Raw genomic sequence first — 25798 nt, 5'->3', positions numbered from 1 at the left:
TAAAATAAAAAACAGACAGCCTTGCGTTGTGTAGCTTGCACATTCGAGCTCTGCCGTGCACTTTAGCACCACTGTCTCTTTCCACTCAGCGGTGCAGTGAACGCATCATCCACAATACGATTTCCAGCGGTTATTCCTGACCCCCACTAACTTCCACGCGGGAGGTGCCAGAGCTCATCTCGGAGGTGCGAAACTGTTATTGAGCAAAAAGCCAACCGCGCACGCACCGGCAGCGCATGACGAGGCGCGCAGACGGACAGCCACGCATCGCCGGTCGCTTTAAAGCCGCAGGATTTGGATTAAATAGCTGCGAGAGAGCCGATGAGGCTTGGAGGAGGAGGGAAGGAGGGAGGGAGCCGAGGGCTGATTTTTATCTTTTACCGGATCGAGAAGGGGAGGAGGCTCGGAGAATGAGTTATTCTTGTAACAGAGCAGAGCCTATTTGCTGTACGGCGTATTAGCCATCGCGTAACTAAAGGCGCAAGTAAATCGGCTCCTGCGGCGACGACGCCGAGAACATCAGAAAGCCTCAGTTCCTGCCAGGTCGCGCTCCGAACAACCCTCTCCTGTCGGACATGAAAGTGCAGCAAGGCTGCAACTCATCAGACATGGGCATCCCGGTTACAACCGAAGAAGAATTGCGCAAACACACCGTAATAACGCCCGAGGATGTGCTCGGGCTACAGAAGATCACCAAGAGTGAGTAACCCGCCGCAACTCGCACGATACGGGGGGATGAGTTCAGCCTTACTGTTAGATGGGATTAGTGCAGACCCATGTGCTCCTTCCTTGTTCGCGGTGTCTTTTTTTGTAAATGTGCTTTCCTTGTTGACAGATACCATGGACAGCGACTCTGACATAACCTCCGAGTGTTATAGCTTAAAAAAAAGATTAACCACTTGTAATCAGTGTGCGTTTCAGTCAGTGTGCGGTTGTAGATTAGATGTCTCGTCCAATTGCAGTTGTATTTGCCGTGCAAAGTTTGACTGGTACTACTAATGCATCAGTGTGTGTGTGTGTGTGTGTGAGAATGCTTCCAGTTGTTTTGTTTTGTTTGTACCTCTGTGTTTGACTGTGTGGGCACTGAAAGAGACAGCAGGTGAGTGTAGGTGCTTCTAATGTGCGCCTCTCAACTCCCACTGCAGGGGAGGGGGGCCTGAGTGATGCTTACTACTCCCTCACCTCAAGATACCTGTGGCTCTGAGGTAACAGGTGGCCGGAGAGGTGATCCACTGATTATAACTCCTCTCAGACAGTTGGAACAAAAACAAGACAGTGATACCATTAACTTGTTGTTTGTCATATATAACTGACACTTTCCACATTATGTAATGGAAGCAGGGAGGCCACAGAGGCTCTCCCCAGCACCAGGCCTGCTTTCCCAACACTTTAATAAACTTGTGCTGGAGAAGGGGAACAGTGAAAGCCTCTCTCACGTGTCTTCTTCTCACAAGGATGTTTCACGCAGGTGCTTTTAGTCCATCTATTGCATCTCTGTGGTGATCAAGGATGCACTATTATGAAACTGTACAATTTGTGGAGGTGGCTTGTGTGAAAACTTACAGTATAGTAACACTACTCGAGGCCTGCGACAGTTAGTGTGAGCAAAGAAATGTGATTAGCTGATTTTACTTTAGTTTTTTTTAGCCTCATCTTAACAACTTTAGGAGCAAATGTGACCAAACTGTTACTAATGACTGGAATATCCATATGCAGTATTAAAAGACTGTGTGTGATGAAGCACTAAATCACACCCCAACTCAATGAGAAAAAAAGATGCTAATCTAAACATTAGAGTTAAGATTTCCCAACTATTATTATGCAAGTAGAAGGGATTTCAACAAGTGACTGATCTTTCGACAAAGTGAAAAGGCAAACAAATCCAATTTTTTTGCCTTTATTTTTATTTATTCAGTTCGGTTTAAGTCAAGCTCTCATTCTTTTCTCAAACAGTCACATGGATTTTCATCCAGTAACCCCTCAGAAGAGGAGAGGCAGTGCTCGGCCTGCATCAGCCTGATAATTCCTAAATCACTCGTGATGGTGCGGTAATCTCCGCTCTCCACTGACATGTAATCTGGATTATGTCAGAATGGCTGTAACAGCATTCTGCAGTGGAGCCATACACCTCAGGTAATTAATGACCCTGGAGACTAAGAATACGCTTACAAATGTGCTTGCCACTCATTCATTTATTGAGCTGCACCCTGTTATAGACATGCGGTGTGGCTGTAATCCTCGATGGTGAAAGATGACTTTTTCAACCTGTCGTCAAGTCCTATTTCACACCGAGGTGTCCAAAAGTGGTTCCAAGTCCTCACCATTTAACAAAAAACACACACACACATATCCCACAGATAAGCACAGTTTTATATAATTTGGGCTATTGTTTTCTGCTGCAAGGGAAAGAAAATCTTTTCTAGAAAAGGCGTCTGCAGAAAATACCGCAGCCTGCTGTGTAAATGACTTCGCCTTTTGTGCTTTTGGGAAGCAAATGCCACCATTTTGGGGCAGCCCAGCTCCAGTCTGTCATGGTGGTTCAGTGCTGATAAGCAAGGCACAGCGCCTCATTGTCACACAGGCAGAACGGAGAAGCAATATAATCCAGGCAGATGAGAAACAGTGCTGTGACATGAAAAATGGCACATAATCAGTTCACTGTTTGCATTACAGATGATTTATGATATGGCTGCAGACGGACATACTGTAAGCAGACTTACTGCTGACACTAAATTAATGTTGCGCTTGTAATCCTGTAACCTTATATCAAGAATTACTGATGGACAAGAGCGGTGTGAAATATGTTATTCTTGGTTATAATCAAACAGATTTCTGAAAAAAACGGGAGACTTAAATTTAAAATATTTGATCCTGTTACAGACATTTCTGGAAACATTCTATGCTTATTTAATTCTCTATTGTAGCCACTTTCCTGTCATCCACCATGTCTAACTATGTCTCCATGTAAGTGCACTTGAGTGCCGCAGAAAGGCAGTCAGGATTTCAGGCAAATTGTGCCTCTTGCTGAAAATGCATTCAAATTTCCAGCTGACAATTTAAAGCATACAGTCCACAGTGAGATTACAGCTACCTGAGAGATCCAGATCCCTGAAATACTGCTGTTAGCAGGTGGATTCAGACAGAAACGACCCTTTGTTGGAACGCTATGGGAAGGGTTGTGACTGTGGGTGTGTTTGGTTTATGATATCAGTGTGCAGCAGTGGATGCATTCACTGTTGCACACCAAAACCATAAAAATACTGAATCAGTCATTCATTACACCTCAGTTGTTTAAACAAATTATAGCTGATTTGAAATGGTCTCTGTCAAAAGTGCTCATCCTCCACACCTGCACTGAATTAACTGTATTTAACGTTTACCTTTCCTTATATTCTGCTGTTGATACAACCAGTATACATAGCCAAACTTTCAAACACTGAGGTCATGATCAAAGATGGGCTTACTGGTTTTGTTCTTCAGCCTGTTGTTGCACTGTACCTGATATGGATGAAAGAATGGAGTGCTAATTTATTAGCTAATGCTAGTTAGCGCAGTTAGCTGCAATCATAAACTGACAGCTACAATGCAAAGACACCCATACAGGCTAATTAGTGCTAATTTGAATGAATGAACATAATGGTGGATACACTTCATGGATTTGCTTCATGGATTTGCTTGGATGACAGAGCAACCAAACAAATCCAACATAAATGCTCCAAAAGACACAAATACAGTAAAGACGTTCAGTTTAATGACTGTTCGATGCTAGATGAGGCTGTAGGTGGTCTGGCGAGGAAGGAGCGGCTAGCAGGTCCAGCGGGCATGTGGTGTGGAGGTTTGCCGGACAACTTGGAGGCCAGTCAGTTAGACAGACTAACAGATCTTTATTTGGCTTTAACAGAACAAGACCAGACAAGCCAGGTCTCCACAGCACTACCCTATTTACCTTAATGAGAATAAATACGTATTATTTTCTCTTAGTTTTTAGGTACAACCATGAAGCTGAAAACCAGGCCAAAGAGACTTCAAAGCTATCACCACACTGATTTTAAATTAGAAACATAAAATGGTAGAAATAAAGGCTTCAAACCTGATTGTCCATCACTGCTTTCATTACCTGTTGAAGATCAGGCTTTGGCTACTGGGCTGGGGTCAGCAAACATTCAGATTTAACATCATCCTGGGTTCTTTACTAGCTTTCCATTAGCATGTTGTCTCTGCAGGTGCTTGTGAAGCAGTATAATGCATTTGTTTCTGTCTTGGATGCAGTTTGCACTTTACCTTCTCTCTCTTGCCCTTCTGGGAACTAAAAATAAAAGTAATGTCCGCTGTAGACTGCGCTGCTATTTTCCTCCTGCTACACATGAACTTTAAAAACTTTATCCAAGCGGCACGCAGATAAATGAAGACCTTTTGTAATGACACAATTGCAGCTAGTGTAATTACTGAATTTAGTACAGTATTGCATTACATTATTGCATTGCTGTAAGCTTTTAGACTTTGTAACCTGTTGGAGTCAGTCTTGAGCAGCACACAGAGGAAGTGAAGATTTAGCCACTTACATGCTGGCTTTATTTTTCAGAGACCAGAGACGGTCCAGTCAGACCCTTCTAACACAAGCTTTTAGAGTCCATGTTGTGTTGGCAGGTTAGCTATCAAAGCCATGACTTCGATCACATTTTATGGTACTTAAGTTTCTGTTTTGTTTTCATAGAGAAATCATAATGTACCAAAATTCTTCTTAACAACCATGACATCCACAAAACAGCTGGAGCAGACAACCAGATAACAGCACAACCTTTAGAACTGTTTCTTAAATACGATCAAACAGCGATCATTTAACACAATTTTTGCTGGGTACTTACATTCATCATGTTACCCGGTAATGTGAAACTGTCCAGACTGCTTATGCAATTCAAAAATGCCTCAGCCCAGATTTGAACCCAAGCCCTTTTTGGCTGTGAGGTAACAGTACTAATCACCATGCTGCTCTTAAAACCACAATGTCCATTATGAATAGAATGACCACTAGATTTTACCACTTTTCAAGGTGACAGCTATCTTTAGTTGAGACAAAAGCACACATGCACGCAGTAGAAGTTTAGTTTGTGTTGACTTTTTTGCTTTCGATGTTGTTTCATTCATGTCCTAATTAGCCTGAAAAAGGAGATTGGTCAGTTTAAATCAGTTCGTCTGTGCAGGTTTGAACATGGTAATCGCACTCGGTTGCAGACCAAAACAACCGCACCAAGACCACCTCCTCCAAAGAGTCTCAGTCTCCAGAGCGGTTCGTTTATGGTGTGAACATGATCCTACCCTGATACTACTACTGTGTACTATAGATGAGCACAGGTCCAGAATACAGAACCTTCTTCCTGTATTTACTTTTGTAGTTCCCGCCCCAGACACATCTGGCCAATGAGCGGAATGAACATTCTCACGTGGTTAGTTTGCTACAAGTTTACAAAGTAGCTTTGGACCAAAGTAAGCAAACTATAGGTTTGAAAACACCCTTAGAGAGCTTTCATCCAGCTGTACCTGTTGTAATGGTCTCGTGAAGGATGGATGTAAAGTTTGGAACCTGACACTTCCCTTTTTCTAAAATACAGCCAGGTTTAAAAAAAAGTTATCTTCAGTGTAAAAAATGACACCTTCATGGGAAGAGAGGAGCATGACCACACTAGATGCTTTCTTAGACTGTGGGTCTTTTTACTCAAAGGATCACTTGTGTGTAATTTTGAATTATCCAGATGATTTACTCAAAGCGATCTTGCTCCTTTTACATTAATGGGCAATCAATTATTTGGCCTTAATAAGTCTGGGACACAGAGCAGCGCTTTATCTACATCGGGCGGGATTTCCACTCTGTGATGTGTGCCAGCACAATGGATACAGTTTTAATTAAAATTGATTGGTGTAGCCGGTTCTTAATCTCCCATGCACAGCTGTCGCAAGGTTATTCTTTCGGAGCGATCTGAAGCGCAGAGAGATGGCTTTTGAATCCACATCAGTCACCGGCACGGTCTCGTGAGGTGTCCCTCACATGAGTTTAGGCCTAATTTTTGCTTAAGCAATTGGATTATGGTAAACGTGCACTTGTGAGACGGCCATCACCCTGTATCGGGTTTAACATGGTTACTGATCAATAACCTATGACTCTGTGCTTACTGGCTGGTGCTGGTATTTGTGTTAAGTCATATAATCAATTCTGATTGCTTGTGGATGACAAACCGTGAGAGCTGAAATAGAAAAATTACCACATGTCAGGATTTGGTGCTGAATAATTTCAGTTCAGTTGTGTATGCGAAGATGCCACCAGAACCCTCGTAGTGTAATAAACCTTTAGTTTTACTTGAAGATGAATTTAGACTCCCCAGCATAGCTAAGCTAAATGACAATCATCAGTGGAGCATCTGAATAAGTAATTGGAAAATATTCTGCTTATTCAGTAACATTAATATTCTTTCATGCCCCTTACAAATTGCAATCAGCAGTCTAGAAAATTTACTGTGGCTTCAAGAGACTAAACATATGCTTGTAGCCATTCATGCTGGATCTCTGCTCATTTTCTCCTCCTGATAGGAAGAATTTTCTGAAAGAGCTACATCAGATTAAAAATGGGTGATCCTAAACAGGATGTAGTCAACTTTACTCTCTGCTTTTCTGATGAGCTGGACGTCCTTTACTTATCGAGCCATTTGCGGAACTTAATCCATGTTTTATACATGTTATAGAATTAATATATTGAGCACACAAAGGACTCTTTGTTCTTATGACTAAAGTTATAAAAACTCTAAATAATAACAGAAAAAAACCTTCTTTCATCTGCTCCCTTTAGGGCTCGCCACAGAGGTGCGTGTCCTCCTTCATCCACAAACTTCTTCTGTGGTCTTCCTTTTTTTCTCCTCCATCTTTAACATTCGTTGTCCAATACTAGTAAAAAAAATGGGCGTTTTCTTCTTTTTACACCATCACTAAAATAGGACACTGCACTACTTTCAACACAATCACATTAATATCAACAACAAGAGCTTTTAACTTTTAAACTGAAGAAGTTACTGTCCTTTTGATACACTCATTTCTAATTTTATCCATCCTGGTTGATCCCAATGAAAATCTTCACATCTTCAGCTCAGCCTCCTGTCTTGTTGTCAGTGCCTCCATCTCCAAACCATACAACAACACACAGCTCAAACCAGATATTCACATACACTTCAGAAAAAAACACAAAAACATTTTTTTCTTTACCATCAACAATCGAATGAGAGTAAACTTTTTTGTTTTAGATCAATAAATATTAACATATTTCCTGTATTTGTGAAACGTCAAAATAAAAAGAGAGAAAATTGTTATGTATTTTTTACTTTCATCAAAGCCAGAAGTATACATACACTAAGTTTATTGTGTCTTTAAAGAAAATGAAAACTCCAGATGATTCCATTCTGAGCTTGAGAAGTTTCTGATAGGTTAATTGAGTCCATTTGAGTTGGTGGCACATCTGTGGATGCATATAAAGGCATACCCCAATCACAGAGCCTTTCTTTGACATCATGGGAAAACAGGTCCACAAGTGTGGCTCATCTTTAGGTGCAATTTCCCGATGCCTGAAGGTCCAACGTTCATCCGTTAAGATATATAAAAAGCATGGGAACGTACAACCAATCATCTGGAAGGACACGGATTCTGAGTCCAAGAGAGGAATGTTTCTTTGATGCGAAATGTGCGAATCACCCCCAGGACAACAGCAAAAGACCTTGTGAAGATGCTGGCTGAAACTGATACGTCAGTGTCACTATCCATAACAAAACAAGTCCCGTAATACCAAAAGCTGAACGGTTACGCTGGGAGGATAAAAGCCATTACTTCAAAACCACCATTAAAAAAGCCAGACTACAGTTTGTAACTGCACATGGGGACAAAAATCTTAATTTCTTGAGACATGTCCTCTGGTCTGACGAATCAAAATTGAACTGTTCGGCCGTAATGATAAAAAAGGGGGAAGCTTCGAAGCCTCAAAACACCATCCCAACTGTGAAGTATGGAGGTGGCAGCATCATGTTGTGGGGCTGTTTTGCTGCAGAAGGGACTGGTGCACTTCACAAAATAGAGGGCATCATGAGAAAAGAAAATTATGTGGACATATTAAAGCAACATCTGAAGACATCAGCCAGGAATTTAAAGCTTGGGCGCAAATTGGTCTTCCAAATGGACAATGACCCCAAGCACTACCTCCAAATTAGTTACAAAGTGCCTTAAGGACAACAAAGTCAAGGTATTGGAGTGGCCATCATAAAGCTCAATCCCATAGAAAATTTGTGGGTGGCACTGAAAAGGCGAGTGCGAGCAAGAAGGCCTACAAACCTGTACCAGTTACACCAGTTCTGTCAAGAGGAGTGGGACGAGATTCCAGCAAGCTATTGTAGAAAGCTTGTGGAAGGATACCAAAAACGTTTGACCAAGTGAAACAGTTTCAGGGCAAACCAAACACAAAGGAAGTATATGTATACTTCTGAGTTTGATGAAAGTAATAAAAAAATACATAACAATTTTCTCTTTCTTTAATCAGACATTTCATAAATACAACAAATACGTTAATATTTATTGATCTAAAACAAGATCTGATTTGATCTTTGAGGGTAAAGAAAATGTTTTTGTGTTTTTTTAAGTGTATGTAAATATCTGGTTTCATTTGCAGCAGGCCTCACTACTATCTTGTAAATCTTCTTCAACTAAAGGAAAAATAAAAGTATTTACATTAAAGTAGTATTAAATTTACACGCTGTGTATATTGGGAGAAACTAGAGCCCCACAGTGCTGACTTATGCAGGCTATTTGTTAGATGTTTGCTGTGCTGAACTTCACTTTTTACCTATTATAATGAAAGAATTTCCCAGCTTTGAGATTAAAAAAAAAATACATTTTTTCTAATGTTATCTTAACGGAGGGACACGGCTTGTTACATATAAATTAGCCTACAGTAACATTGCTAACAGGTTTAAATAGTTAAAATCTTTCACCACATGTAATTACTCTGCAGTAGACTAGTTATAGTGATTATTTGGTACTCTGACGTTACATTTCTTTTTCAGTGTTACCAAGATTTTGTTGCATTCATGAAATTCGAGACCTAAAATAACTAAAAGCGTTTAGTTTGCTTATGTTTTATTATCAACAAAACAGAACAATTTTAAAGAAAAACAAACCGTATAGACCCACTTTAAAACAGAGTTAAGCCATTATGAGTTCTTCCCATGCTTGTGCTAAGGAATTAAATTAAAAGTAATGATAATAAGTTTGAGAAACAGATAAAAGTATTTGCTGAAATATAGGAAAATAGTAAAAGACACATTTCAAATTAATTCTGACAGAAGTCCAGCCACAGGTAAAGTATACCAGCAGCATTGGAGATGAAAGCAAACAAATCTGACCATCACTGTTAAGTTTCTTATGACACTTTTATTTTCAGTTCATAGCTAAGGACACTAAAACAGGACGTGTATAGATGTGCATCCATGCTAGCCACTGATACGGAGGTCTAGAGAATTTAAGAGGATCATTTTCTTAATTTAGTTTTCTTGTCAGAGCCAAAGGGGGCCACTGGAGACAGGTGGAAGGGCCACATATGGATCCAAAGCCACAGGTTGGAGGCCCATACTATAAGACTTCAAATATTCATATCAGTGTGCTGCTGAATCTGCTGCTTTAAGCAGTCTCTATCTATTTGCAAGGTGATGCAGTTTTACAAGTTACAATAAACACATCAGTAGTTTTTTAAATATGTTTTTATATTTTGAGCTGTTTTGTTCTGCAGTTTAATTTGAGCTATTTTATGCACTTTTTAAAATGGATGATGTCCATGAAGAGAGGTGGAGTGTGTGTGTTTACTACCAGGCAGAGGTTATATCCAGTGTTGGGACTAACGCGTTATTAAGTAACGCGTTACAGTAACTACGTTATTATTGTGGTAACGAGCACGGTAACTAGTTATTATGCCAAAATCAGGAACGCGTTAGTCGTTACTGGGATTTAGATAGGGTCGTTACTCGTTACTTCGTGTGGTGGCTGTCGCGGAGCTTCCACAGATTCAGTAACATTAGCAAGTGGTGGAGGCCAGCAGGTGGATGAAGGAAAAGGGACGCAGGAAAAGAGACCCGAGGCGGCCGCCGGTCCAAGTGTGAACTGAACTTCAGGTAAGAAGTTATGACCTGCAGTCTCTCTGGGTCAGATATAAACCAAGTTTAGGTGGAGTTTATTTTCGTTATTCTGACTTTTTCCGTACTGCGTGCTAGCTAGCATGACGGAGTTTCTATACAGCTGGGTGGGTGCTATGAAGCTAATGATGTTGAACTTTATTTTGTTCATAAGTTATTAGAGTTGCCAACCGTCCCGTCTGGTATTCAGAGAAAATATTACGCGTTTCTTATTGAGGTGAAAAGGAACAGTTTGTCCCGTAATTCAGCTACAATGAAAAAGACACAAAGCTGGAGTTATTCTGTCTTTGCTGCACAGCTGCCTCTTCTTCTTTCATTCTCCCCCCCTCCTACTTCAATCATGAAACTGATCAATGATCAGCTGATCGGCTCTCTTGTTTGTTTATCGCTCACTTTGCGCCGAAAGAGGAAACCAGCGGATGTCGCGCTAAACAACAGCAGCACGTTTAAGCTTGATCAGCTGTTGTTAGAATTTATTTAATATTAATTTCTAGTATCAGCTGATGTTTGCTGGAGCCACAGCTGTAAAAAAGCTGCTGGTCATGATATGGTTTGGTTATCTGGTGAGAGGGAAACATGAAGATGAAACCAGGAGATGTCCTTACTGAATCATCAGAGCTGAACAAGTGATGGAGAAACAGGTTTACCTTTTAGGTGACATGAATGAGTTGAAGGGAAGTTATGAACTGTTTCTGAGAGACAAATAACACCAGGATCCTTTTTTAGGTAGCTGACAGCTGGTAACTGTGCAGGGGCGGGTCTAGCAAAGTGTTGCCAGGGGGCCAGGTAGGGCATTAACAGGGAAAGGGGGCACAAAGAAATACTTTTCTTTCTTATTCTCATTTAAAATGTCTAGCTTTTAAAAAATAATTATCTAAATCTTACAACAAACGATTGATAGATTGATGCATATATACCATCAGAACAGTGAACATCACTGTCACAACAGTATTTATTTTCATTCAAATGCTTGATGATTTTTCCTATAATGGTGGGCCGGTCTCTAGTCAAAATGCCCGGGCCAATTTTCTGTCCCAGTCCAGCCCTGTATGCAGCTCATCTGCAGTCTGGTGTTACCTACATCTTCCTATTCAGAAGGCAGAATTTCCGAGTTCTGAGTACAATCGAAAGCACCACGACTGCAATTTTTGTGTTGGATGTAAAAGGCGCACATGACTCTGTGACGTAGGCTAGAATCATGGCAGCAGTCAATGATGGTCCAGGCGTGGGATTTCTCTCGTGGAAATATGCACATTATCTTTTTCTTTCTATTGGTAGGTGGCACAGTGCACTTGTGGCAAGTAAGCAAGCTAGAAGACTGGCAAAGTTATGGAAGCAACACATTAACAAGAGAATTCTGAGTAAAACCAAAGTTACTTTCCCTAGTAACTAGTTACTTTGAAAGTAACGAGTAACTTGAAGTAACTGAGTTACTTTTGAGAGAAGTAACTAGTAATGTAACTAAGTTACTATTTTAAAGTAACTTACCCAGCACTGGTTATATCATACTCCATACTGAAGTGGTTCCACCTGAAGAACAGATGACCTACATTCAGTGTACATGTGTGCACTACCCTACAAATCAAACCTGCTGATCTTTGAGGATCTTTGCCTGCTATCAGCTGAAACACTCAGTTTATTTAAATGCAGGTTGAAGACTCACCTATTCTCAGCTGCATTTGAATAAAGCATCAAATCCACACTTTTAAGCTTAAATTTCAAAACTTACGTTTTAACTACAGATTTTATCTAATGTTTTTTTTAATCAATTTTAAATCATGCTTTTTATTTGTTTTTGTTTTTTAATGTCTCTGTAAAGCACTTTGAATCACCTTGTTGTTGAATTGTGCTATATAAATAAACTTGCCTTGCTAGCAAAAAAGAGAAATTATATGTTTAATTTCAGCATTTGCAGTTTTTGTAGGGATTTTACTTTTTTATTCTCTGAAGGCTAGTTTAGGCATAAAAGCTACTCTCAGCTGTTCTGTTGCCACAAGGGGTCGCCCCATTGGGTAGCACCGCATGTTTGCTCTGCATTGGCAGAGTTTTATGCCAGATTCCCTTCCTGAGGCAACCCCAGAAGGGATTTGTGCCTCCAGCTGGAACCAAACCAGCATGCTTGCAATTGCCAAGCAAATGTTTTAACCACTGCACCATAGCTAGGCATAAAGGGTGGAAAAGGAAAACAGCTGGCAGAGGTAACAATCACTCCTTGTAGTAAGCTAGGTGAATGCTATCATCTGTTTTCACTCCAACATCTTAAAAAGAAAACAAAGGGAAAGAAATTCTCAAATTTTCATTGCTTTGTGTGCTTTTATATGTGTGTGTGTGTGTGTGTGTGTGTGTGTGTGTGTGTGTGTGTGTGTGTACATAAAGTGCCATTTTTCAATATGCCAAAAACTGGAATGCTAATATATTTGTGGGGGCAAAATGCCCGTCCCCACGAGTTTAAAGGTATTTTTGAGACTCAAAATGTGGGTTTTGTGTCAGGGTTACAACTAGTTTATGGTTAGGTTAGAGTTAGGCATTCATTTCTGATGGTTAAGGCAAGTGGCTAGGGAAGGCATTATGTCAATTGTTTGTCCTCACTAAGATATGAAAACAAATGTCCACAAGATTATTTGTTATATCCACCCCTGAGAAGCTACAGACGACTCTGCTATTTTTATCCAAATCCGCCACGTGAACCAAAGTCAAGTGATTGGTGCACAAGCAAAAATTATGCAGGTAATTAAAGAACTTGCGTAACAAAATTTACATAAATATTTGATTAGTAACTGTAATGTGATTACTTAATTTAGGAACCATAGTGCATTGCAGACGAATGTAAAGAATTACCACCAGCACTGATCATAAGATACAGGAAGCCCCGGATCTTTTCCCCCCTCCTTTTTCTGGTTGGAGAAAGATAAGAGGAGAAAAATCTCATCTGCATTCAGCTGCTCAGAATGCAACCTCTCCATGAACCTCACCATTTGTCAGTTTGCCTGCAGGTTCTGTTAACTGAGAGACATGAAACAACCCGCCGCACTCAGGTGCACCATACATCATTACGTGAACTCCAACGTGTAATGCTAATGCCACAAGCAGCCAAAGGCTATGGATTTAAGGTGAAAACATGCAAACATGTTTTGCATTTTCCTTACTTGTGTTCTTAGATTTATTCAAAACAAGGTCTTAAAACTAATCAAAGGCCACGCAGTCAAAGAATGAGCCATGTGGAGTCAATCCCTGTGGCTGAAAGTCTGTAACTCCGGGCTAATCTCAGGGATTAGGGAGCTATAAGTGGCACCCGTCAGACAGGCTCTGGGAGTCTGAACGCAGGAGCACAGCATGACTCTTGACTTGGTGCTAATTTTACTCTCTGTAGAGGTGCTGCTGCCTCTTTTCAGGACTCTGTTGACAACTGAAAATTCATGTATTTAACAAAAGCCTGATGTTAGTCTAATCGCATGAGTCTGATTGTTATCCAAGAAATTAGATGTGTCGAGGTTAGAGTAAGATCCACAAGGCAAAGGCAGAATTAAAGGCAGCCTACCTGAGCTGGAAGATAATGACATGTTTCAGCAAAATGACAAGTACAGTAAGGTCTCATGTCACAAGTGGAGTCACTGTTTTCACTGCCACAGGATGTCTAATTTCTCCTGCACTTCAGGCACATCCTGCACAAACCTCTATAGGAGGAGGCCTCAGGCATACCTCCATTGGATCCCAGACGTGGTGCATTTCGTTTGCATACGACTGATGTCAAATCCGAGATGCTTTCCTTTGATTTGCTGCTGCACCTTGTTGTTGTGGAGCAGGCAGGTGGAACAGGAGAAGGAAAAAGACTGGCTAATCGAGCTAGTGCTCTATCACAAGGAGCGTTGCTAGGTGACAGTGTTGAAGGAAGTGAAGTGCAGCACTTTGTGTGTGTGTGTGTGTGTGTGTGTGTGTGTGTGTGTGTGTGTGTGTGTGTGTGTGTGTGTGTGTGTGTGTGTGTGTGTGTGTGTGTGCAAAAAGGAAAGAAGAGCAAACTGACGAATAGAACCATCATTTTAACCACATTTTTATGGATGTCCTGTCTTTACAATGATGGACGGTTATTTTCTTGTACTCTTTTCCTTGTTAGTGAGATGCTGTGTACAGGTTTCCTTTTTACAGCACCAGTAAAGCTACGTGTTCAACAAGTTTTACTCTCTGGACAAAACTTACTGTGTGTAAAGCCTAAAATGTTCTATTTTAAGCTTATTCTTATTCCCCAGGTGTTAAATAATGCTGTTTTCTGAAAGTCACTTAGAGGTACATACAGTGCCCTTTAGCATTGTGTATTTGTGATGCGCTGATTGAAACAATAGTTAGACGACGGTCACTTCCCAATCCTCACATATGGATGCTTGCTCTAGACCTCTGTGTCACATTGACACAGAGCATAATTTTTTAAATGTGCAGGGGTAATCTTTATGGCTGGAATATGTTAAGATGCTGGCTTCAGCAGTAGTATTTTTCTTCCCATTAATCAGCAGTTATGTAACTTACAACAGACTCCTGAAACACCCCTCACAGGACACCTTAAAGAAAGCAGTCCAATGCCTTTAGACTGGTTGGGTAAACTCCCACACACCCTTAAATATCTTCCAAAGATACAACTGGTGGAGTAGCAACTGACCAGGATGAAAACCATCCAGAGCAGAGTTAAGTCCTAACTTAATTGCTTTCACAGACGATATATAAATAATTCCAAATGTGCTATAGTAGGTAGATTTGCCCCAGCTACATGTTTTCAGAAACCAGTCTGAGACCTATTTGTTTATACTGTACTTCTCTGTCTTTTTTTATTTCTTCTTCTTTCTTTCTTTTTTGGTGTTCTAAATATGTTTCACAAACTGAAAATGACATTTTTCCTTCAGTTTGTGTGTTTTTCCCCTCACACCAAATTTTGTGTTCTCTAAACACCGAGCATGTGAAAAGGGCATATTTTATGACTACTACAAATCTCTGAAAGGCAGTCACCCATCATCAGTCAAGCTGCTCCATGTGCAGAGGCTGTGAAATCAAAGTGTGTTTTGTAGTGTGTAGTCTGGGCTTCATGCGACCGTAGGAGCACACAGAAGTGTGCAAATTCTTGCACTGCACTGGATGAAAGTGATTTCATTGGCTTTGCTATCAGATGAAACGCTCCATCTGTCTTTTTCATCAGGTTTGGCAAGAAGCCGTCTCTGATTCACAAAGTACGTCTATCAGTCATCTGTCCACAAAGACAGCAAGTTTAGTAGCTGTTACAGAAAATACACTTAGAGCACTCGTCAGACAGATTGTGAGAAAAGGAAGGGCTATTTCACCAAAAATGATGAGTTCAGTTTTCCTTGAGGTTGTAACATAAAAGATTCTTACTGGACAGAGGGAAAGAGCACTGACTTTGAGCTTTCAGTCAGTGTTCGTTCGATCAAAACAGCCAAAGGCGTTCTAGCAATGTTATAATATACTGTGAGTAAACTGTGGGAATAGTTCTGACCTAATCTTTGATTTTGTATGTACAGTACTGTACAAACGTTTTGAACCACCCGTCATTTCTTATATATTTTGCTTCCGAGGAGCAAGATATAGTTCTCCAGGTTTTCTGAAGTCCTTTCAGTGTTTCTTTGGACATTGGCTGCTTTTTCACATAATTTCAGTCCAGTCCTTGTACCTGACCATTTTCAGAAGAATGTTTGTCTTATGAAACCTCAGTTGAAAGTTTTGGTTCAAATCAAGGAAGGAGAGAGGCCATCTGTAAAACATGGTAAAGGCTGTTATGGTTTGGAGCTGCATTTCAGCCAGTGGTGTTAGAGATCTTGTAAATATCGATGTGACTATAGAAGCAGAAAAGTATCATCAAATTTTGATCCACGGTCCAGCATCATTTGGAAATCATCTGATGGGCAATAGCTTAATTATTGAGCATCACAAACATCCTAAACACACTGCCAGTGCAGTAAAAGCATACCTGTCAGAATAACACATAGATGAACACTATCAGTCATGGATTGGCCTCCCCGGAGCCCAGACCTGAACATTATTGAAGTAGTATGAGATCATCTTGACAAAGAACAGAACAAAAGGCAGACAACATCCAGAGCTTTGAATATCCTTTAGGAAGCTTGGAGAACTATTCCTTAAAGAAATTACAAGAAAGTTTAACAGGAGAGTTCAGACTGTGCTAAAGAATAAAGGCGGCCTTACCAAATACTGACATTCAGGCCTATTAGCATGGTAACTATCTGTGTCTTATATGCTGTATTTCCATATATGTATGCTGATGTTTCAATAAGTCATTGCACCTATTTCCTGTTTTCATAGCAGAATATAAAGAAATCAAAGGTAGCTCAAGACTTTTGAATAGTGCAGTACGCATGCGAGAGTTTCCTTTTTAAGTTGATGGTTTAACTGTGTGAGCAGGGTAACACACTGATGGACTTCAGTGTAACATACCCAATACATCCTTCACTTTGAAAATAATGTCAAAGCTGCAATTACAGTAGCTATTTTAAGCTTTGGATCCTGAGTGTAAACACTTTCCTCTCTGACTCTGCTGCATCCCTGAAACAGTCATTTAGCTCAGGACCCTGACATGCTGTCATATTAAACATGAGCTGTAAATGGTTTGGGGGAGGTGAGAGAGGTTGTAGATACTTATGTTATTAGTGTGAGTAACCCAAACAAGCATCTAATCTCTGCAGCATGAAGAGCGTAGTTTTGCACTGTGTTAGATAACAGTATTTGATTCAGCTTTCAGCCAAGACGACGATTTCAGTTCTTGGGTTTATTTCAAAACGACTCCGCGCTAATCGCATCTAGGCCACATAGCATGCAGGCACTCTTTAAATCCTATGTGAAAGTTGCATTTGCAGCAGTAACATTAGGCTTATAGTAATGTTCCCAGTGCATATAAGCCCCTCACATTAAAAAACCACAGCACTAGAGGGCGCTGCAAATAAACACACGCTATCTATACTCTCACTGTTTCAGAAAGTAACCGAAAAATATTAAAAAATAAAGGCAAAAATCTCTTGCTCACGCCGTTATTCACTATGAAAATGGAAAGCCACTTGTGTTTCAGAAAACACAAGCAATATAAAAATGCTGCAAAAACACACAAAAGAACAACAGAAATAGAAAAAGAAAGCAGCAAAACCTCATAGAAAGGGGAAGCATTACCATGACGGACCAGCTGCGGAAGTGACAAGCTAACGGTAACTGTTTTAGTGACTAAACCAGGGGGTTGCGTTCATTCAGCCATTCTGTTCATGGTTTAGTGTCAAAGTATCCACATTAATCTATTAATAGCAAATTCATTTTTTTAATGATCAAATATCCCAAATTGAATTACACTTAATGTTTAATGTGGTAACATAATATTCTCCCAAAAACACTTCCGTTTTGTTCTGTCTGCTTTTGTGGTGTTTTTCCATTTTTCATAAGTTGCAGTTTGTTTGACTTCACAGGGCCACCGTAGAAAGATGACACGATCTCATTCACCTAAATATCAAAGCTCATAAAGTTTTTAACTCTATGCAAATTGTGAGTTAAAATACATGTCAGATGTTAGAATTGGTTGGAGTTTGAAAGAAACTCTAAAGAACCAAAGAGACTGTCCTTAGAAAAAATAATAAGGTCTGTTAAGTAATGGGTCTCACTTCACCACCTGTGTAAATCTCCATTAAAACCGTGCAAAATAAGGGATTTTCTTTAACTCCGGCATAACAGCATTCAGATTTCTTCTTTTTTAAGATTATTATTACTTTATCAATACATTGATTGATTGATTATGATTATTATTGGTGTTCAGTAAATTTCACATTAAGTGTTGTGTGTTATCCTTTATGAAGAAGTCTATAAATACCTCGGAGCAGGTGGCTAAAGCCTGTGTGGCCCATCTGCTCCTTAACCCTCAGAAGGAAGGAGTCAAAGATGTAACTGTGCAGGTGTGTGTGTGTGTGTGTGTGTGTGTGTGTGTGTGTGTGTGTGTGTGTACAAATACATAGATCCGTTCAAGTCAGGTGATAACGCATTTAGTGTAACTTATGTTTGTCTTTCTTAATGTATCATATGAAAGGCTCAGAGAGAAAGACCCTTCAACACTTACGCAACGTAAACAGCTAATAATACTTGCCCTTACCATACCCTAATGAGATACAGTGTGTGCGTTTGTGTCTGCGCTTCTCAAACAGTCAGTCCATGTGATGGTAAAACACAATAAGCCTCTTAGGTCTAATCCTGCCCCGTTGGGAAGGCAGTGTCTCACACATGCCACGCACACATACGTGCACACATAGCGCCAACGTGGCCAAATCTGACAGTTCTTTGGTTTAATGCCATCAAAATCCTGAAAGAGAAAAGTGATAAAAAAACATTTATTGTTATTGTCGGAAAGCAACCTGTTTGGTCAACAATATTACAGGACAGTAAGAAAGTCATCATCATCATCTTTATTCATAAAGCATTCTAAAACAACCACAGGTGATGCAAAGTGCTGAACATTGGAACAAAATAATAAAATTATATAATACATTAATAAAAAACAACTGAAAGCAAAAAGCAAAGTAATTAATTAATTAGTTAGTAGCTAATTTAATTACAAGAAAAGCTAAGTCTTGCTGAGGCCGAAAATCAAAGGATAAAATTGGTGTTAAGACGTGTTTTAAAAGTGGACAGTGTGTGCGATTATAAAAATTCTTTATCGTAATTTAGATTTTCAGCACATGAGAGCAGCAAATGAGAGGTAACAGCATCCGAAATTATATGAGAATGAGAATGTTTGCTATGACCCAATACAATGTTTCTTTAAAAAAAAAAAAACAATAAAATAAAAATCAACAACACACAACAAAAAGGAGAAACTGGAGACATGTTAATGTAATGTGGCATATAAATGCACAGGAAGAGGAAGAGAGGAGAACTGCTTTTTGCACCATGGGAGGTCTCCCACCAGCCTGAATTTACAGCAGGAAAAACCAAGTTGTGGTCCAGAGCCATCCATAAGCTTCAAAAACAGCCACAATGAGGCAAGATTTACAGTGCTGCTTTGGTGTCCGGTTGTAGATCCTAAGCAGGTATGCAACTGATGCAGTTCTCCAAACAATAACATGTAGCTTTGAGTTGATGATGCCCTGCATAGGTCAAATACAGAATAGTTGAAAAGTGCAGTCCAGAGCAGGAAAGTGGAAGGCAGATGAGTTCCCCATGAAAGAGAAAACCTTTGGTTGGCTCTAAAAGGCCCCTGAAAAGTCTAGAGAGGAACAACTAGAGAGAGAAAGCGAGATCATATTTCTCACATATGCGCTTCTCTTTATTATTTCCCAGTGTAATCCAGAATTGAATCCTTCTCTTCACATACAAAGGCTTGAATGATTAGGCGACATTGTCTGTGCTGCTCATAGGGGACTGTCAGATTGTTTGGGGCTTTCAAGGTATAAAACCTGAAGCAACTGTTATTGTTAGCTGCCAATATGAAAACTAAATACAACTGAAATTAATTAAATTGAACTGAATTGGGTGACTGTGGGAAATTATTTTTGTTTGTAACACCGCTCCCTGGTGATTGTAGGATCCGTATCTTACAACACAAAGCACCTTTGCTTCTCTATATAAATGCATGTAGAAGTTGATCTGCAAAGCTGTCTGTAGGCTCTGCATAGAACCAGAGCAAAACTATGTTTAAGCCATTAAACTTCAACTTTAGTTAAAAGTTAAATAAAGAAAAGCTATTTCTAAACAACCCTAACATACAACTCATGCATACAATAATAGGATCACCATATTGTTTTCTGTATTGTTTTGTGAGATTTCTTTATCTGAAGGTAAGTATATGCATACTCAAACCAATCACAAAAACAATTCAATCACTCGCCAGAAATGAGACTACATAACTGCCGCTGTCAAACCTGACTCTGGGCGTATCTTCCGGTGCACATAAGTACAAACGTATGAGAGATTAGTGAGTTGCTTTGAAAGTTAGAAACTTTGAGTAACGTGTTTAGCTTCTGCTTTGTGTGTCTATCCTTTTGAGCGACTCAGACAATTCCCTGAGCTCAGCGTGACCTGAACGTCTGTGTTGGCTTTCACTGAAGTAGCTGAAGTAGGGAGTTTTGTATTGTGACTTCTCTCAGCGCAGAGGAAGATAAAAACGTGCAAAAATGGCTTTCCTGGCACCGCTGTGATGTTACACCGGTGACTATTCTTCAGCGCAGAGCTGGCTTTTATGAATGTGAGACCGGTTCGGGCCTGCCTGTAACAACAGATATGACTGTTTCTTGGAGTGTAACAGAAGTCTGTGGTTAACTGACAGTTGGTTTTGTATCATGTACAAAACAACAGAAGAACCTAAGACACATTTTTTTTCTTTTTTTCTGTCTTCAGATTACCTCTGCTCTCCAGAAGAAAATGTCCACATGATCGACTTCACCAGATTTAAGATCCGTGACATGGAAACGGGGACTGTCCTCTTTGAGATCACCAAACCTCCGACACCAGGTGAGCTCCAACGTGCAGAAACTAGATAACACATTATATGGCAGGTCCAAAGACCTTCCAGTATGTCAGATGGTTTATTGGTTCATCAGTTTAATAGGAAAAACCTGCACGCATATGTGCATAGCTCAAATAAGCCGAGCAAGGGCTGGAACTCAAAAAGCTGACTGCTTTTTATTGTTTTTATTCATCTTGTCTTCAGCTGGTGGTAAAAAGCAGTGTGACCCCAATGCCGGCCGTTTTGTCCGATACCAGTTCACCCCGGCTTTCCTACAGCTGCGGCAGGTTGGAGCCACGTAAGTCCCCATGTGGTGTAATATCCGGTCAACCCTGCTGCGACGACTGAGGGAACGTACCGGAAGTAGGATGTGTGTAGGCTCTGGTGTCAGGCAGCAGGCTGACAGCGATGAGTGTGAACAGAGTGGCCCAGCCCATCTGCTGAGTCAGGCACCAAGTAGCCAAAACTGCTCATCATGAGACTGAGTGCAGATTTCAAACCAACACATCAACTGACTAATCTAAACTGGGATTAGCCCTAAATTTGTATCATTATTATTGGTAGTAGTATTATCATCATTATTATTATTATTATTATTTGGATTATGTGTGTGTTAACCTGTAGAGTAAATGGTTTTAGTGCATTTGACAACTGGATGGATGGACCCAAAATGTAGGCCTGAGAAAATGGAAAGTAAACTCAAAATCAGCTTTAATGCTGTGTTTTTACTAAAATACAAAATAATGCAGGTCAAGAACAAACTTGCCAAAACTACAACTCTTCTAAGAAAACACGCAAGGAGGAAAGACTGAGACAATAAATATACACCGGAGAGGAAACAGGTGGGAGGGCAGCTGAAACCAATCAGAGATGGCGCGACAGGGGAAGTAGAATTAAATGCAAAGCACTAGTGACAGGAGACTATCAAAATAAGACAAGGAATAACTAACACTGAGACCAAGACTCAAATATACAATTATATAGTTAGGGCTGGATCCCTTTGTTAGTGTGCAATATGCTTAGGCTGCTTGGGACTTGGGACCATGATGCACTGGGTTTTTCTTCTTCATTCACCTTTTTTCACTCCGCATTTAATCATTAGTTATTCATCTCTGTTTTCCACAATGTGCCTTTTGTCCTGTCTTCTCCCCCTCGTCCTCAATTGGTCGCAGCAGATGGCTTCCCTTCCCTGAGCCTGAAGTTTCTTCCTGTTAAAAGGGAGTTTTTCCTTCCCACTTTCGCCAAGTACTTGCTCATGGAGGTAGTCTTTTTGTAGGTATATATAAAGCACCTTGAGGTGGCCGCTGTTGTAATTGCTGTTCTATATAAATGAAATTGAATTGAAAAGAGGTCAATACATAAGATGGATGGAGCAGAATTTGGAATACAAAAGGGAATTTTAAAACCTATCGTCAGCTAAAACAAGCAGGGAACTAAAGGCACAGATAAGAAATCATAAACACAAGGAAAGTAAAACTAACAACATAAACAGAGAGCTCCTATCTGAAAACCAAAAGGAAGTCATAAACCCACAAAACACAGACCAAACCTAAAGGTCTTTGCAACAAAGGGTCAGAACTAAAGTCGTGAAAACAACAACCAAGATTGAAAAAAAAAGACCCATAAACACTAAGAAATACAGCAAGCTAAATATCAATATTATAGAGTATAGGAACATAAAACAAGATAAGAATACAAAATTAGAGAAAACCCAAAACTCAAAACCCCTGACAGTCTTCATTTTTTAATTTTATAACTTCTATTTATCCTTTTTATCATTTCTAATCACATTTAATTCACCAAACTATGTTTTTTTAAGCCTCCTTTATGGGTGTGCTCCAGAGCAAGCTAAACAAAACCAGGCCTTCTTTGCATTACCGGGCTTAACAAAATCTGAAACCTCAGTCAGAGATGACAGGTATCACGACCATGATTATCGACTCTCTTATTTAACTCAGACTTTCAGCTTCAGGCTCACATAAAAGGGGGCGTTTGATGTGTTGTTTCACTCTTCTTCCAAGCAAAAAGGGGATCGATGGCACATGGTCTGCTCCAATCAGAGACATTATCAGAGGAACAGGTGATGGAGATGTATGCAGAATGTAAAAATATAACAGTAAAGAATAATTAAGACAAGAGAGCAGTGCAGAGTGTTGTAAGTAAAGTGATTTGCTCGTCACAACTGCATAAAAATAATAAAGCTAATGTGTTTATTTTTTCACCGCTATTTATTTCTAATGTGAAAGCTACTTGTTAGAGCTCTGAAGGAACCAATGCAATTAAACACTAAAGGCTACTCAGCGTGTTCAGATCTGACACTCTCCCATAACCTAATAAAGGAGACTTGCATCCTTTCTGCTTCCATAGGAATTAAGAGGCTTTAGTAGCAGCCAGGTGCTGCTTATCGGATGTCTGTGAACTTCAGGCCCTCAGACTGTGCTGCATTAAAAACAGACATGATTCTGTCAGGAATCAGGAACTCTTCCAGAAATCGTTCTCTTTGATCACAGTTTGTTGTGAATTCCACAAATCAGTGAAAAAAGACATATCCATCCATAATCTAGAAACACCACCGTATTCTTCTCCTAAAAGTCCAGCAGCTGCTCTCCTCAGTTCCTACATTTTACAAACTGTTATAAGAAGAGGTGATGTTACACGGTGGTGAACACAAACCCTGTCCCAAATTTTTCCAGACGTGCTGCTGCCATCAAATTCAAAACAAGCTTTTTCTTAAGATGTTAAATTTTCTCAGGTTAAGTCCTTGATATGTTTTCCGTGTTCTGCTGTGAGTAAAATATGGAATTTCTGAGATTTGCAAATAATTGCATTCAGTTTTATTCACGTTTTAAGCAGCCACCCTTTTGGAATTGGGTTTGCAGATAATCTAGATTGATTGTTACTAGGCTTTTCCCTTGTTGCGTTATTACAACTGTTATCATAAGTGTCAAAAGCAGCGACAGCAGTTTGTATTTCTATTCCCTTACTCGTTGGTGGGTGTATTTTGTCCACTTTGTGTCTCTGCAGAGTGGAGTTCACGGTTGGTGACACCCCCATCAACAACTTCCGTATGATTGAGAGACACTACTTCCGCGATCAGCTGCTAAAGAGTTTTGATTTCGAGTTTGGCTTCTGCATGCCCAGCAGCAAGAACACGTGCGAGCACATTTATGAGTTCCCCACGCTGTCCGAGGAAATGAGTGAGTGTCACACACTCCGACGCACTCGAGACAAATACCCCCGCCCCATGTTTAGATGGATTTGATGTTTTAGAACGCCGTGTGCTGTCTCTCTCCCCCTCTCAGTGCGTGAGATGATCCTGCACCCTTACGAGACGCAGTCTGACAGCTTCTACTTTGTGGACAACAAGCTGGTGATGCACAACAAGGCAGATTATTCCTACAGCGGAGGGCCGTAGGAAAGCCTCCATCCTGCAACCTTCCACCATTTCTCTCTTTCTCCTTCCCTGTTTTAGACATTTTCGATAATCCAGCTATCACTTCAGGACCAGAAACAGATGAACTGATGGACAAATCACTGGCATTAAATACTCATGTCTCCCTCCCTGTTAAGCTCCATGCATTTCCATTCAGGTACTGAGCTGCCCGGCCAATCAGATTTCTCCCTTTGCCTCTTTTTTTTTTTTTTTTTTTTTTGCAGAAACACTGAATTCTGACAGTTTTATCCTCAGTTTGCATCAGCGTGCGTGAGTGAGTGTGTGGGCAGCAAACACATGCAGTGTCTGTACATAGTGTTGATTTCTGTCTGTATATGTGGGTTCCAGTTTCTCATCAGGAAAACTTTTTTTTAATTTTTTTTTTTATTTTGTGTGTTTTGGAAGAGAAACCGAAGTCAAACAGACGAGGCGGAAACAGAATGAGACAAAGGAGGAAATGAAATTGCCCTAAAAGCAGTAAGAATTAAAAAAAATCAGATGTATATTTACAGTATATAGTTTGTATAGGAGTCTCACTGTATTTGTACTGCAGAGGTTCAGAGAAGTCTTTGTAGTGGCACACGCATCTGAATGATTCGGTCCTCCTCCTGTGATCTGCCATCGTTCAGTTGAATGACGGCACTGTGTCTTTGTGAATGTGTCACTTGTTGTCATATATTTTCATGTCCGTAGTACTACTACTACTACTACTACTACTACTGTAGTGCGTGAGGCGTATTTTTTAAATAAATAGCCATTTTGGAAAAGTGTCAGAGAGTTACACTAGCCCAAAGTCAGATACCAATTTTGATATCCAGTAAGATCTCTGTAGTACTGAGCACTGTGTAAACTTTAATTACAATAAATGTTTTAAGCAAAAAAAATAATAAAAGTATGTAAAAACGTTTTGACAACCAAAATTCCATAACTGCAATAAATGTGGGATTTTTGTGGGACCTTGATATTTGCTGTTTTTTTTCCATTAACAGTGAGGTTCACTCCAAATACACCCACTAAAAAAAAAAAAAAAGACCTAAAGTTGAGGTACAGACGATACTATTGACTGAACTTGATTACCTTTAAATGGACTGATGCCCAAACCGCAGTGGTTTATAAATTCCCCAGACTGCAGACTTTCCATTTAGCATCCTCTACACTTTAAGATCCGCAGGTCGTTTGTGTGCTTTTACTTGGAATTCTTCTTCCTTTGACTTATTTGATGTAGAAAACAGTCAAATACACACAGAAAGTAAAGCATGTCCAAAGATTATTCCTAACACGCAACAAGCAAAACGTGTTTTTGTCGCCATCTTCTGTAGCAACAGTCTTACTGCACCGTTATTATTGCATCTCCCACTGTATCACTCATCAATCATCAGCATCTTTTCTTTCTTTTTTTCCTCTCAGCACATACTGTGCATGGTTCGAGCCAGTGAGTACATGATACACAGACTCTGGTCAATGGTGTGTAAACATGAAACAACAAGAGGTTTTTTGGACACCCAGAGGCAGTGGAAACCTTTCAGAGCAAAATTAGCAACCATGTAAGGTCATATTTCCAACCACCTGGTTTCATCCAAATATCTATCATCGACAGAATATTCTAACAGTTTCCAACTGTTTTCTTCTAATAGCAGGTAAAAGCAGGTGTAACTAATCACATTAATG

At 40.0% G+C, this 25798-nt stretch overlaps 1 protein-coding gene across 3 annotated transcripts; it reads left to right on the top strand.

The window, feature by feature from the left end:
- Positions 1-311: 311 nt before the first annotated feature.
- On the top strand, positions 312-24615 carry unc119a (unc-119 homolog a (C. elegans)). Of its 3 annotated transcripts, none has more exons than XM_040009653.1 (5): positions 312-699; positions 20589-20702; positions 20902-20995; positions 23722-23894; positions 24000-24615. In XM_040009653.1, the coding sequence occupies exons 1-5, from the start codon at positions 576-578 to the stop codon at positions 24110-24112; spliced, it is 618 nt and encodes a 205-aa protein (XP_039865587.1). In that variant the 5' UTR covers positions 312-575; the 3' UTR covers positions 24113-24615. The 3 variants fall into 3 exon arrangements, with proteins under 3 accessions (XP_039865587.1, XP_039865589.1, XP_039865588.1); XM_040009655.1 differs by lacking the exon at positions 312-699 and adding an exon at positions 19909-20399; XM_040009654.1 differs by lacking the exon at positions 312-699 and adding an exon at positions 19911-20436.
- Positions 24616-25798: the final 1183 nt, after the last annotated feature.

The sequence above is a fragment of the Simochromis diagramma genome, unplaced genomic scaffold, assembly GCF_900408965.1.
Source record: "Simochromis diagramma unplaced genomic scaffold, fSimDia1.1 OVJJ01000344.1, whole genome shotgun sequence".
Classification (NCBI taxonomy): Eukaryota; Metazoa; Chordata; class Actinopteri; order Cichliformes; family Cichlidae; genus Simochromis; species Simochromis diagramma.
This window is presented reverse-complemented; position numbering and strand designations above follow the sequence as displayed.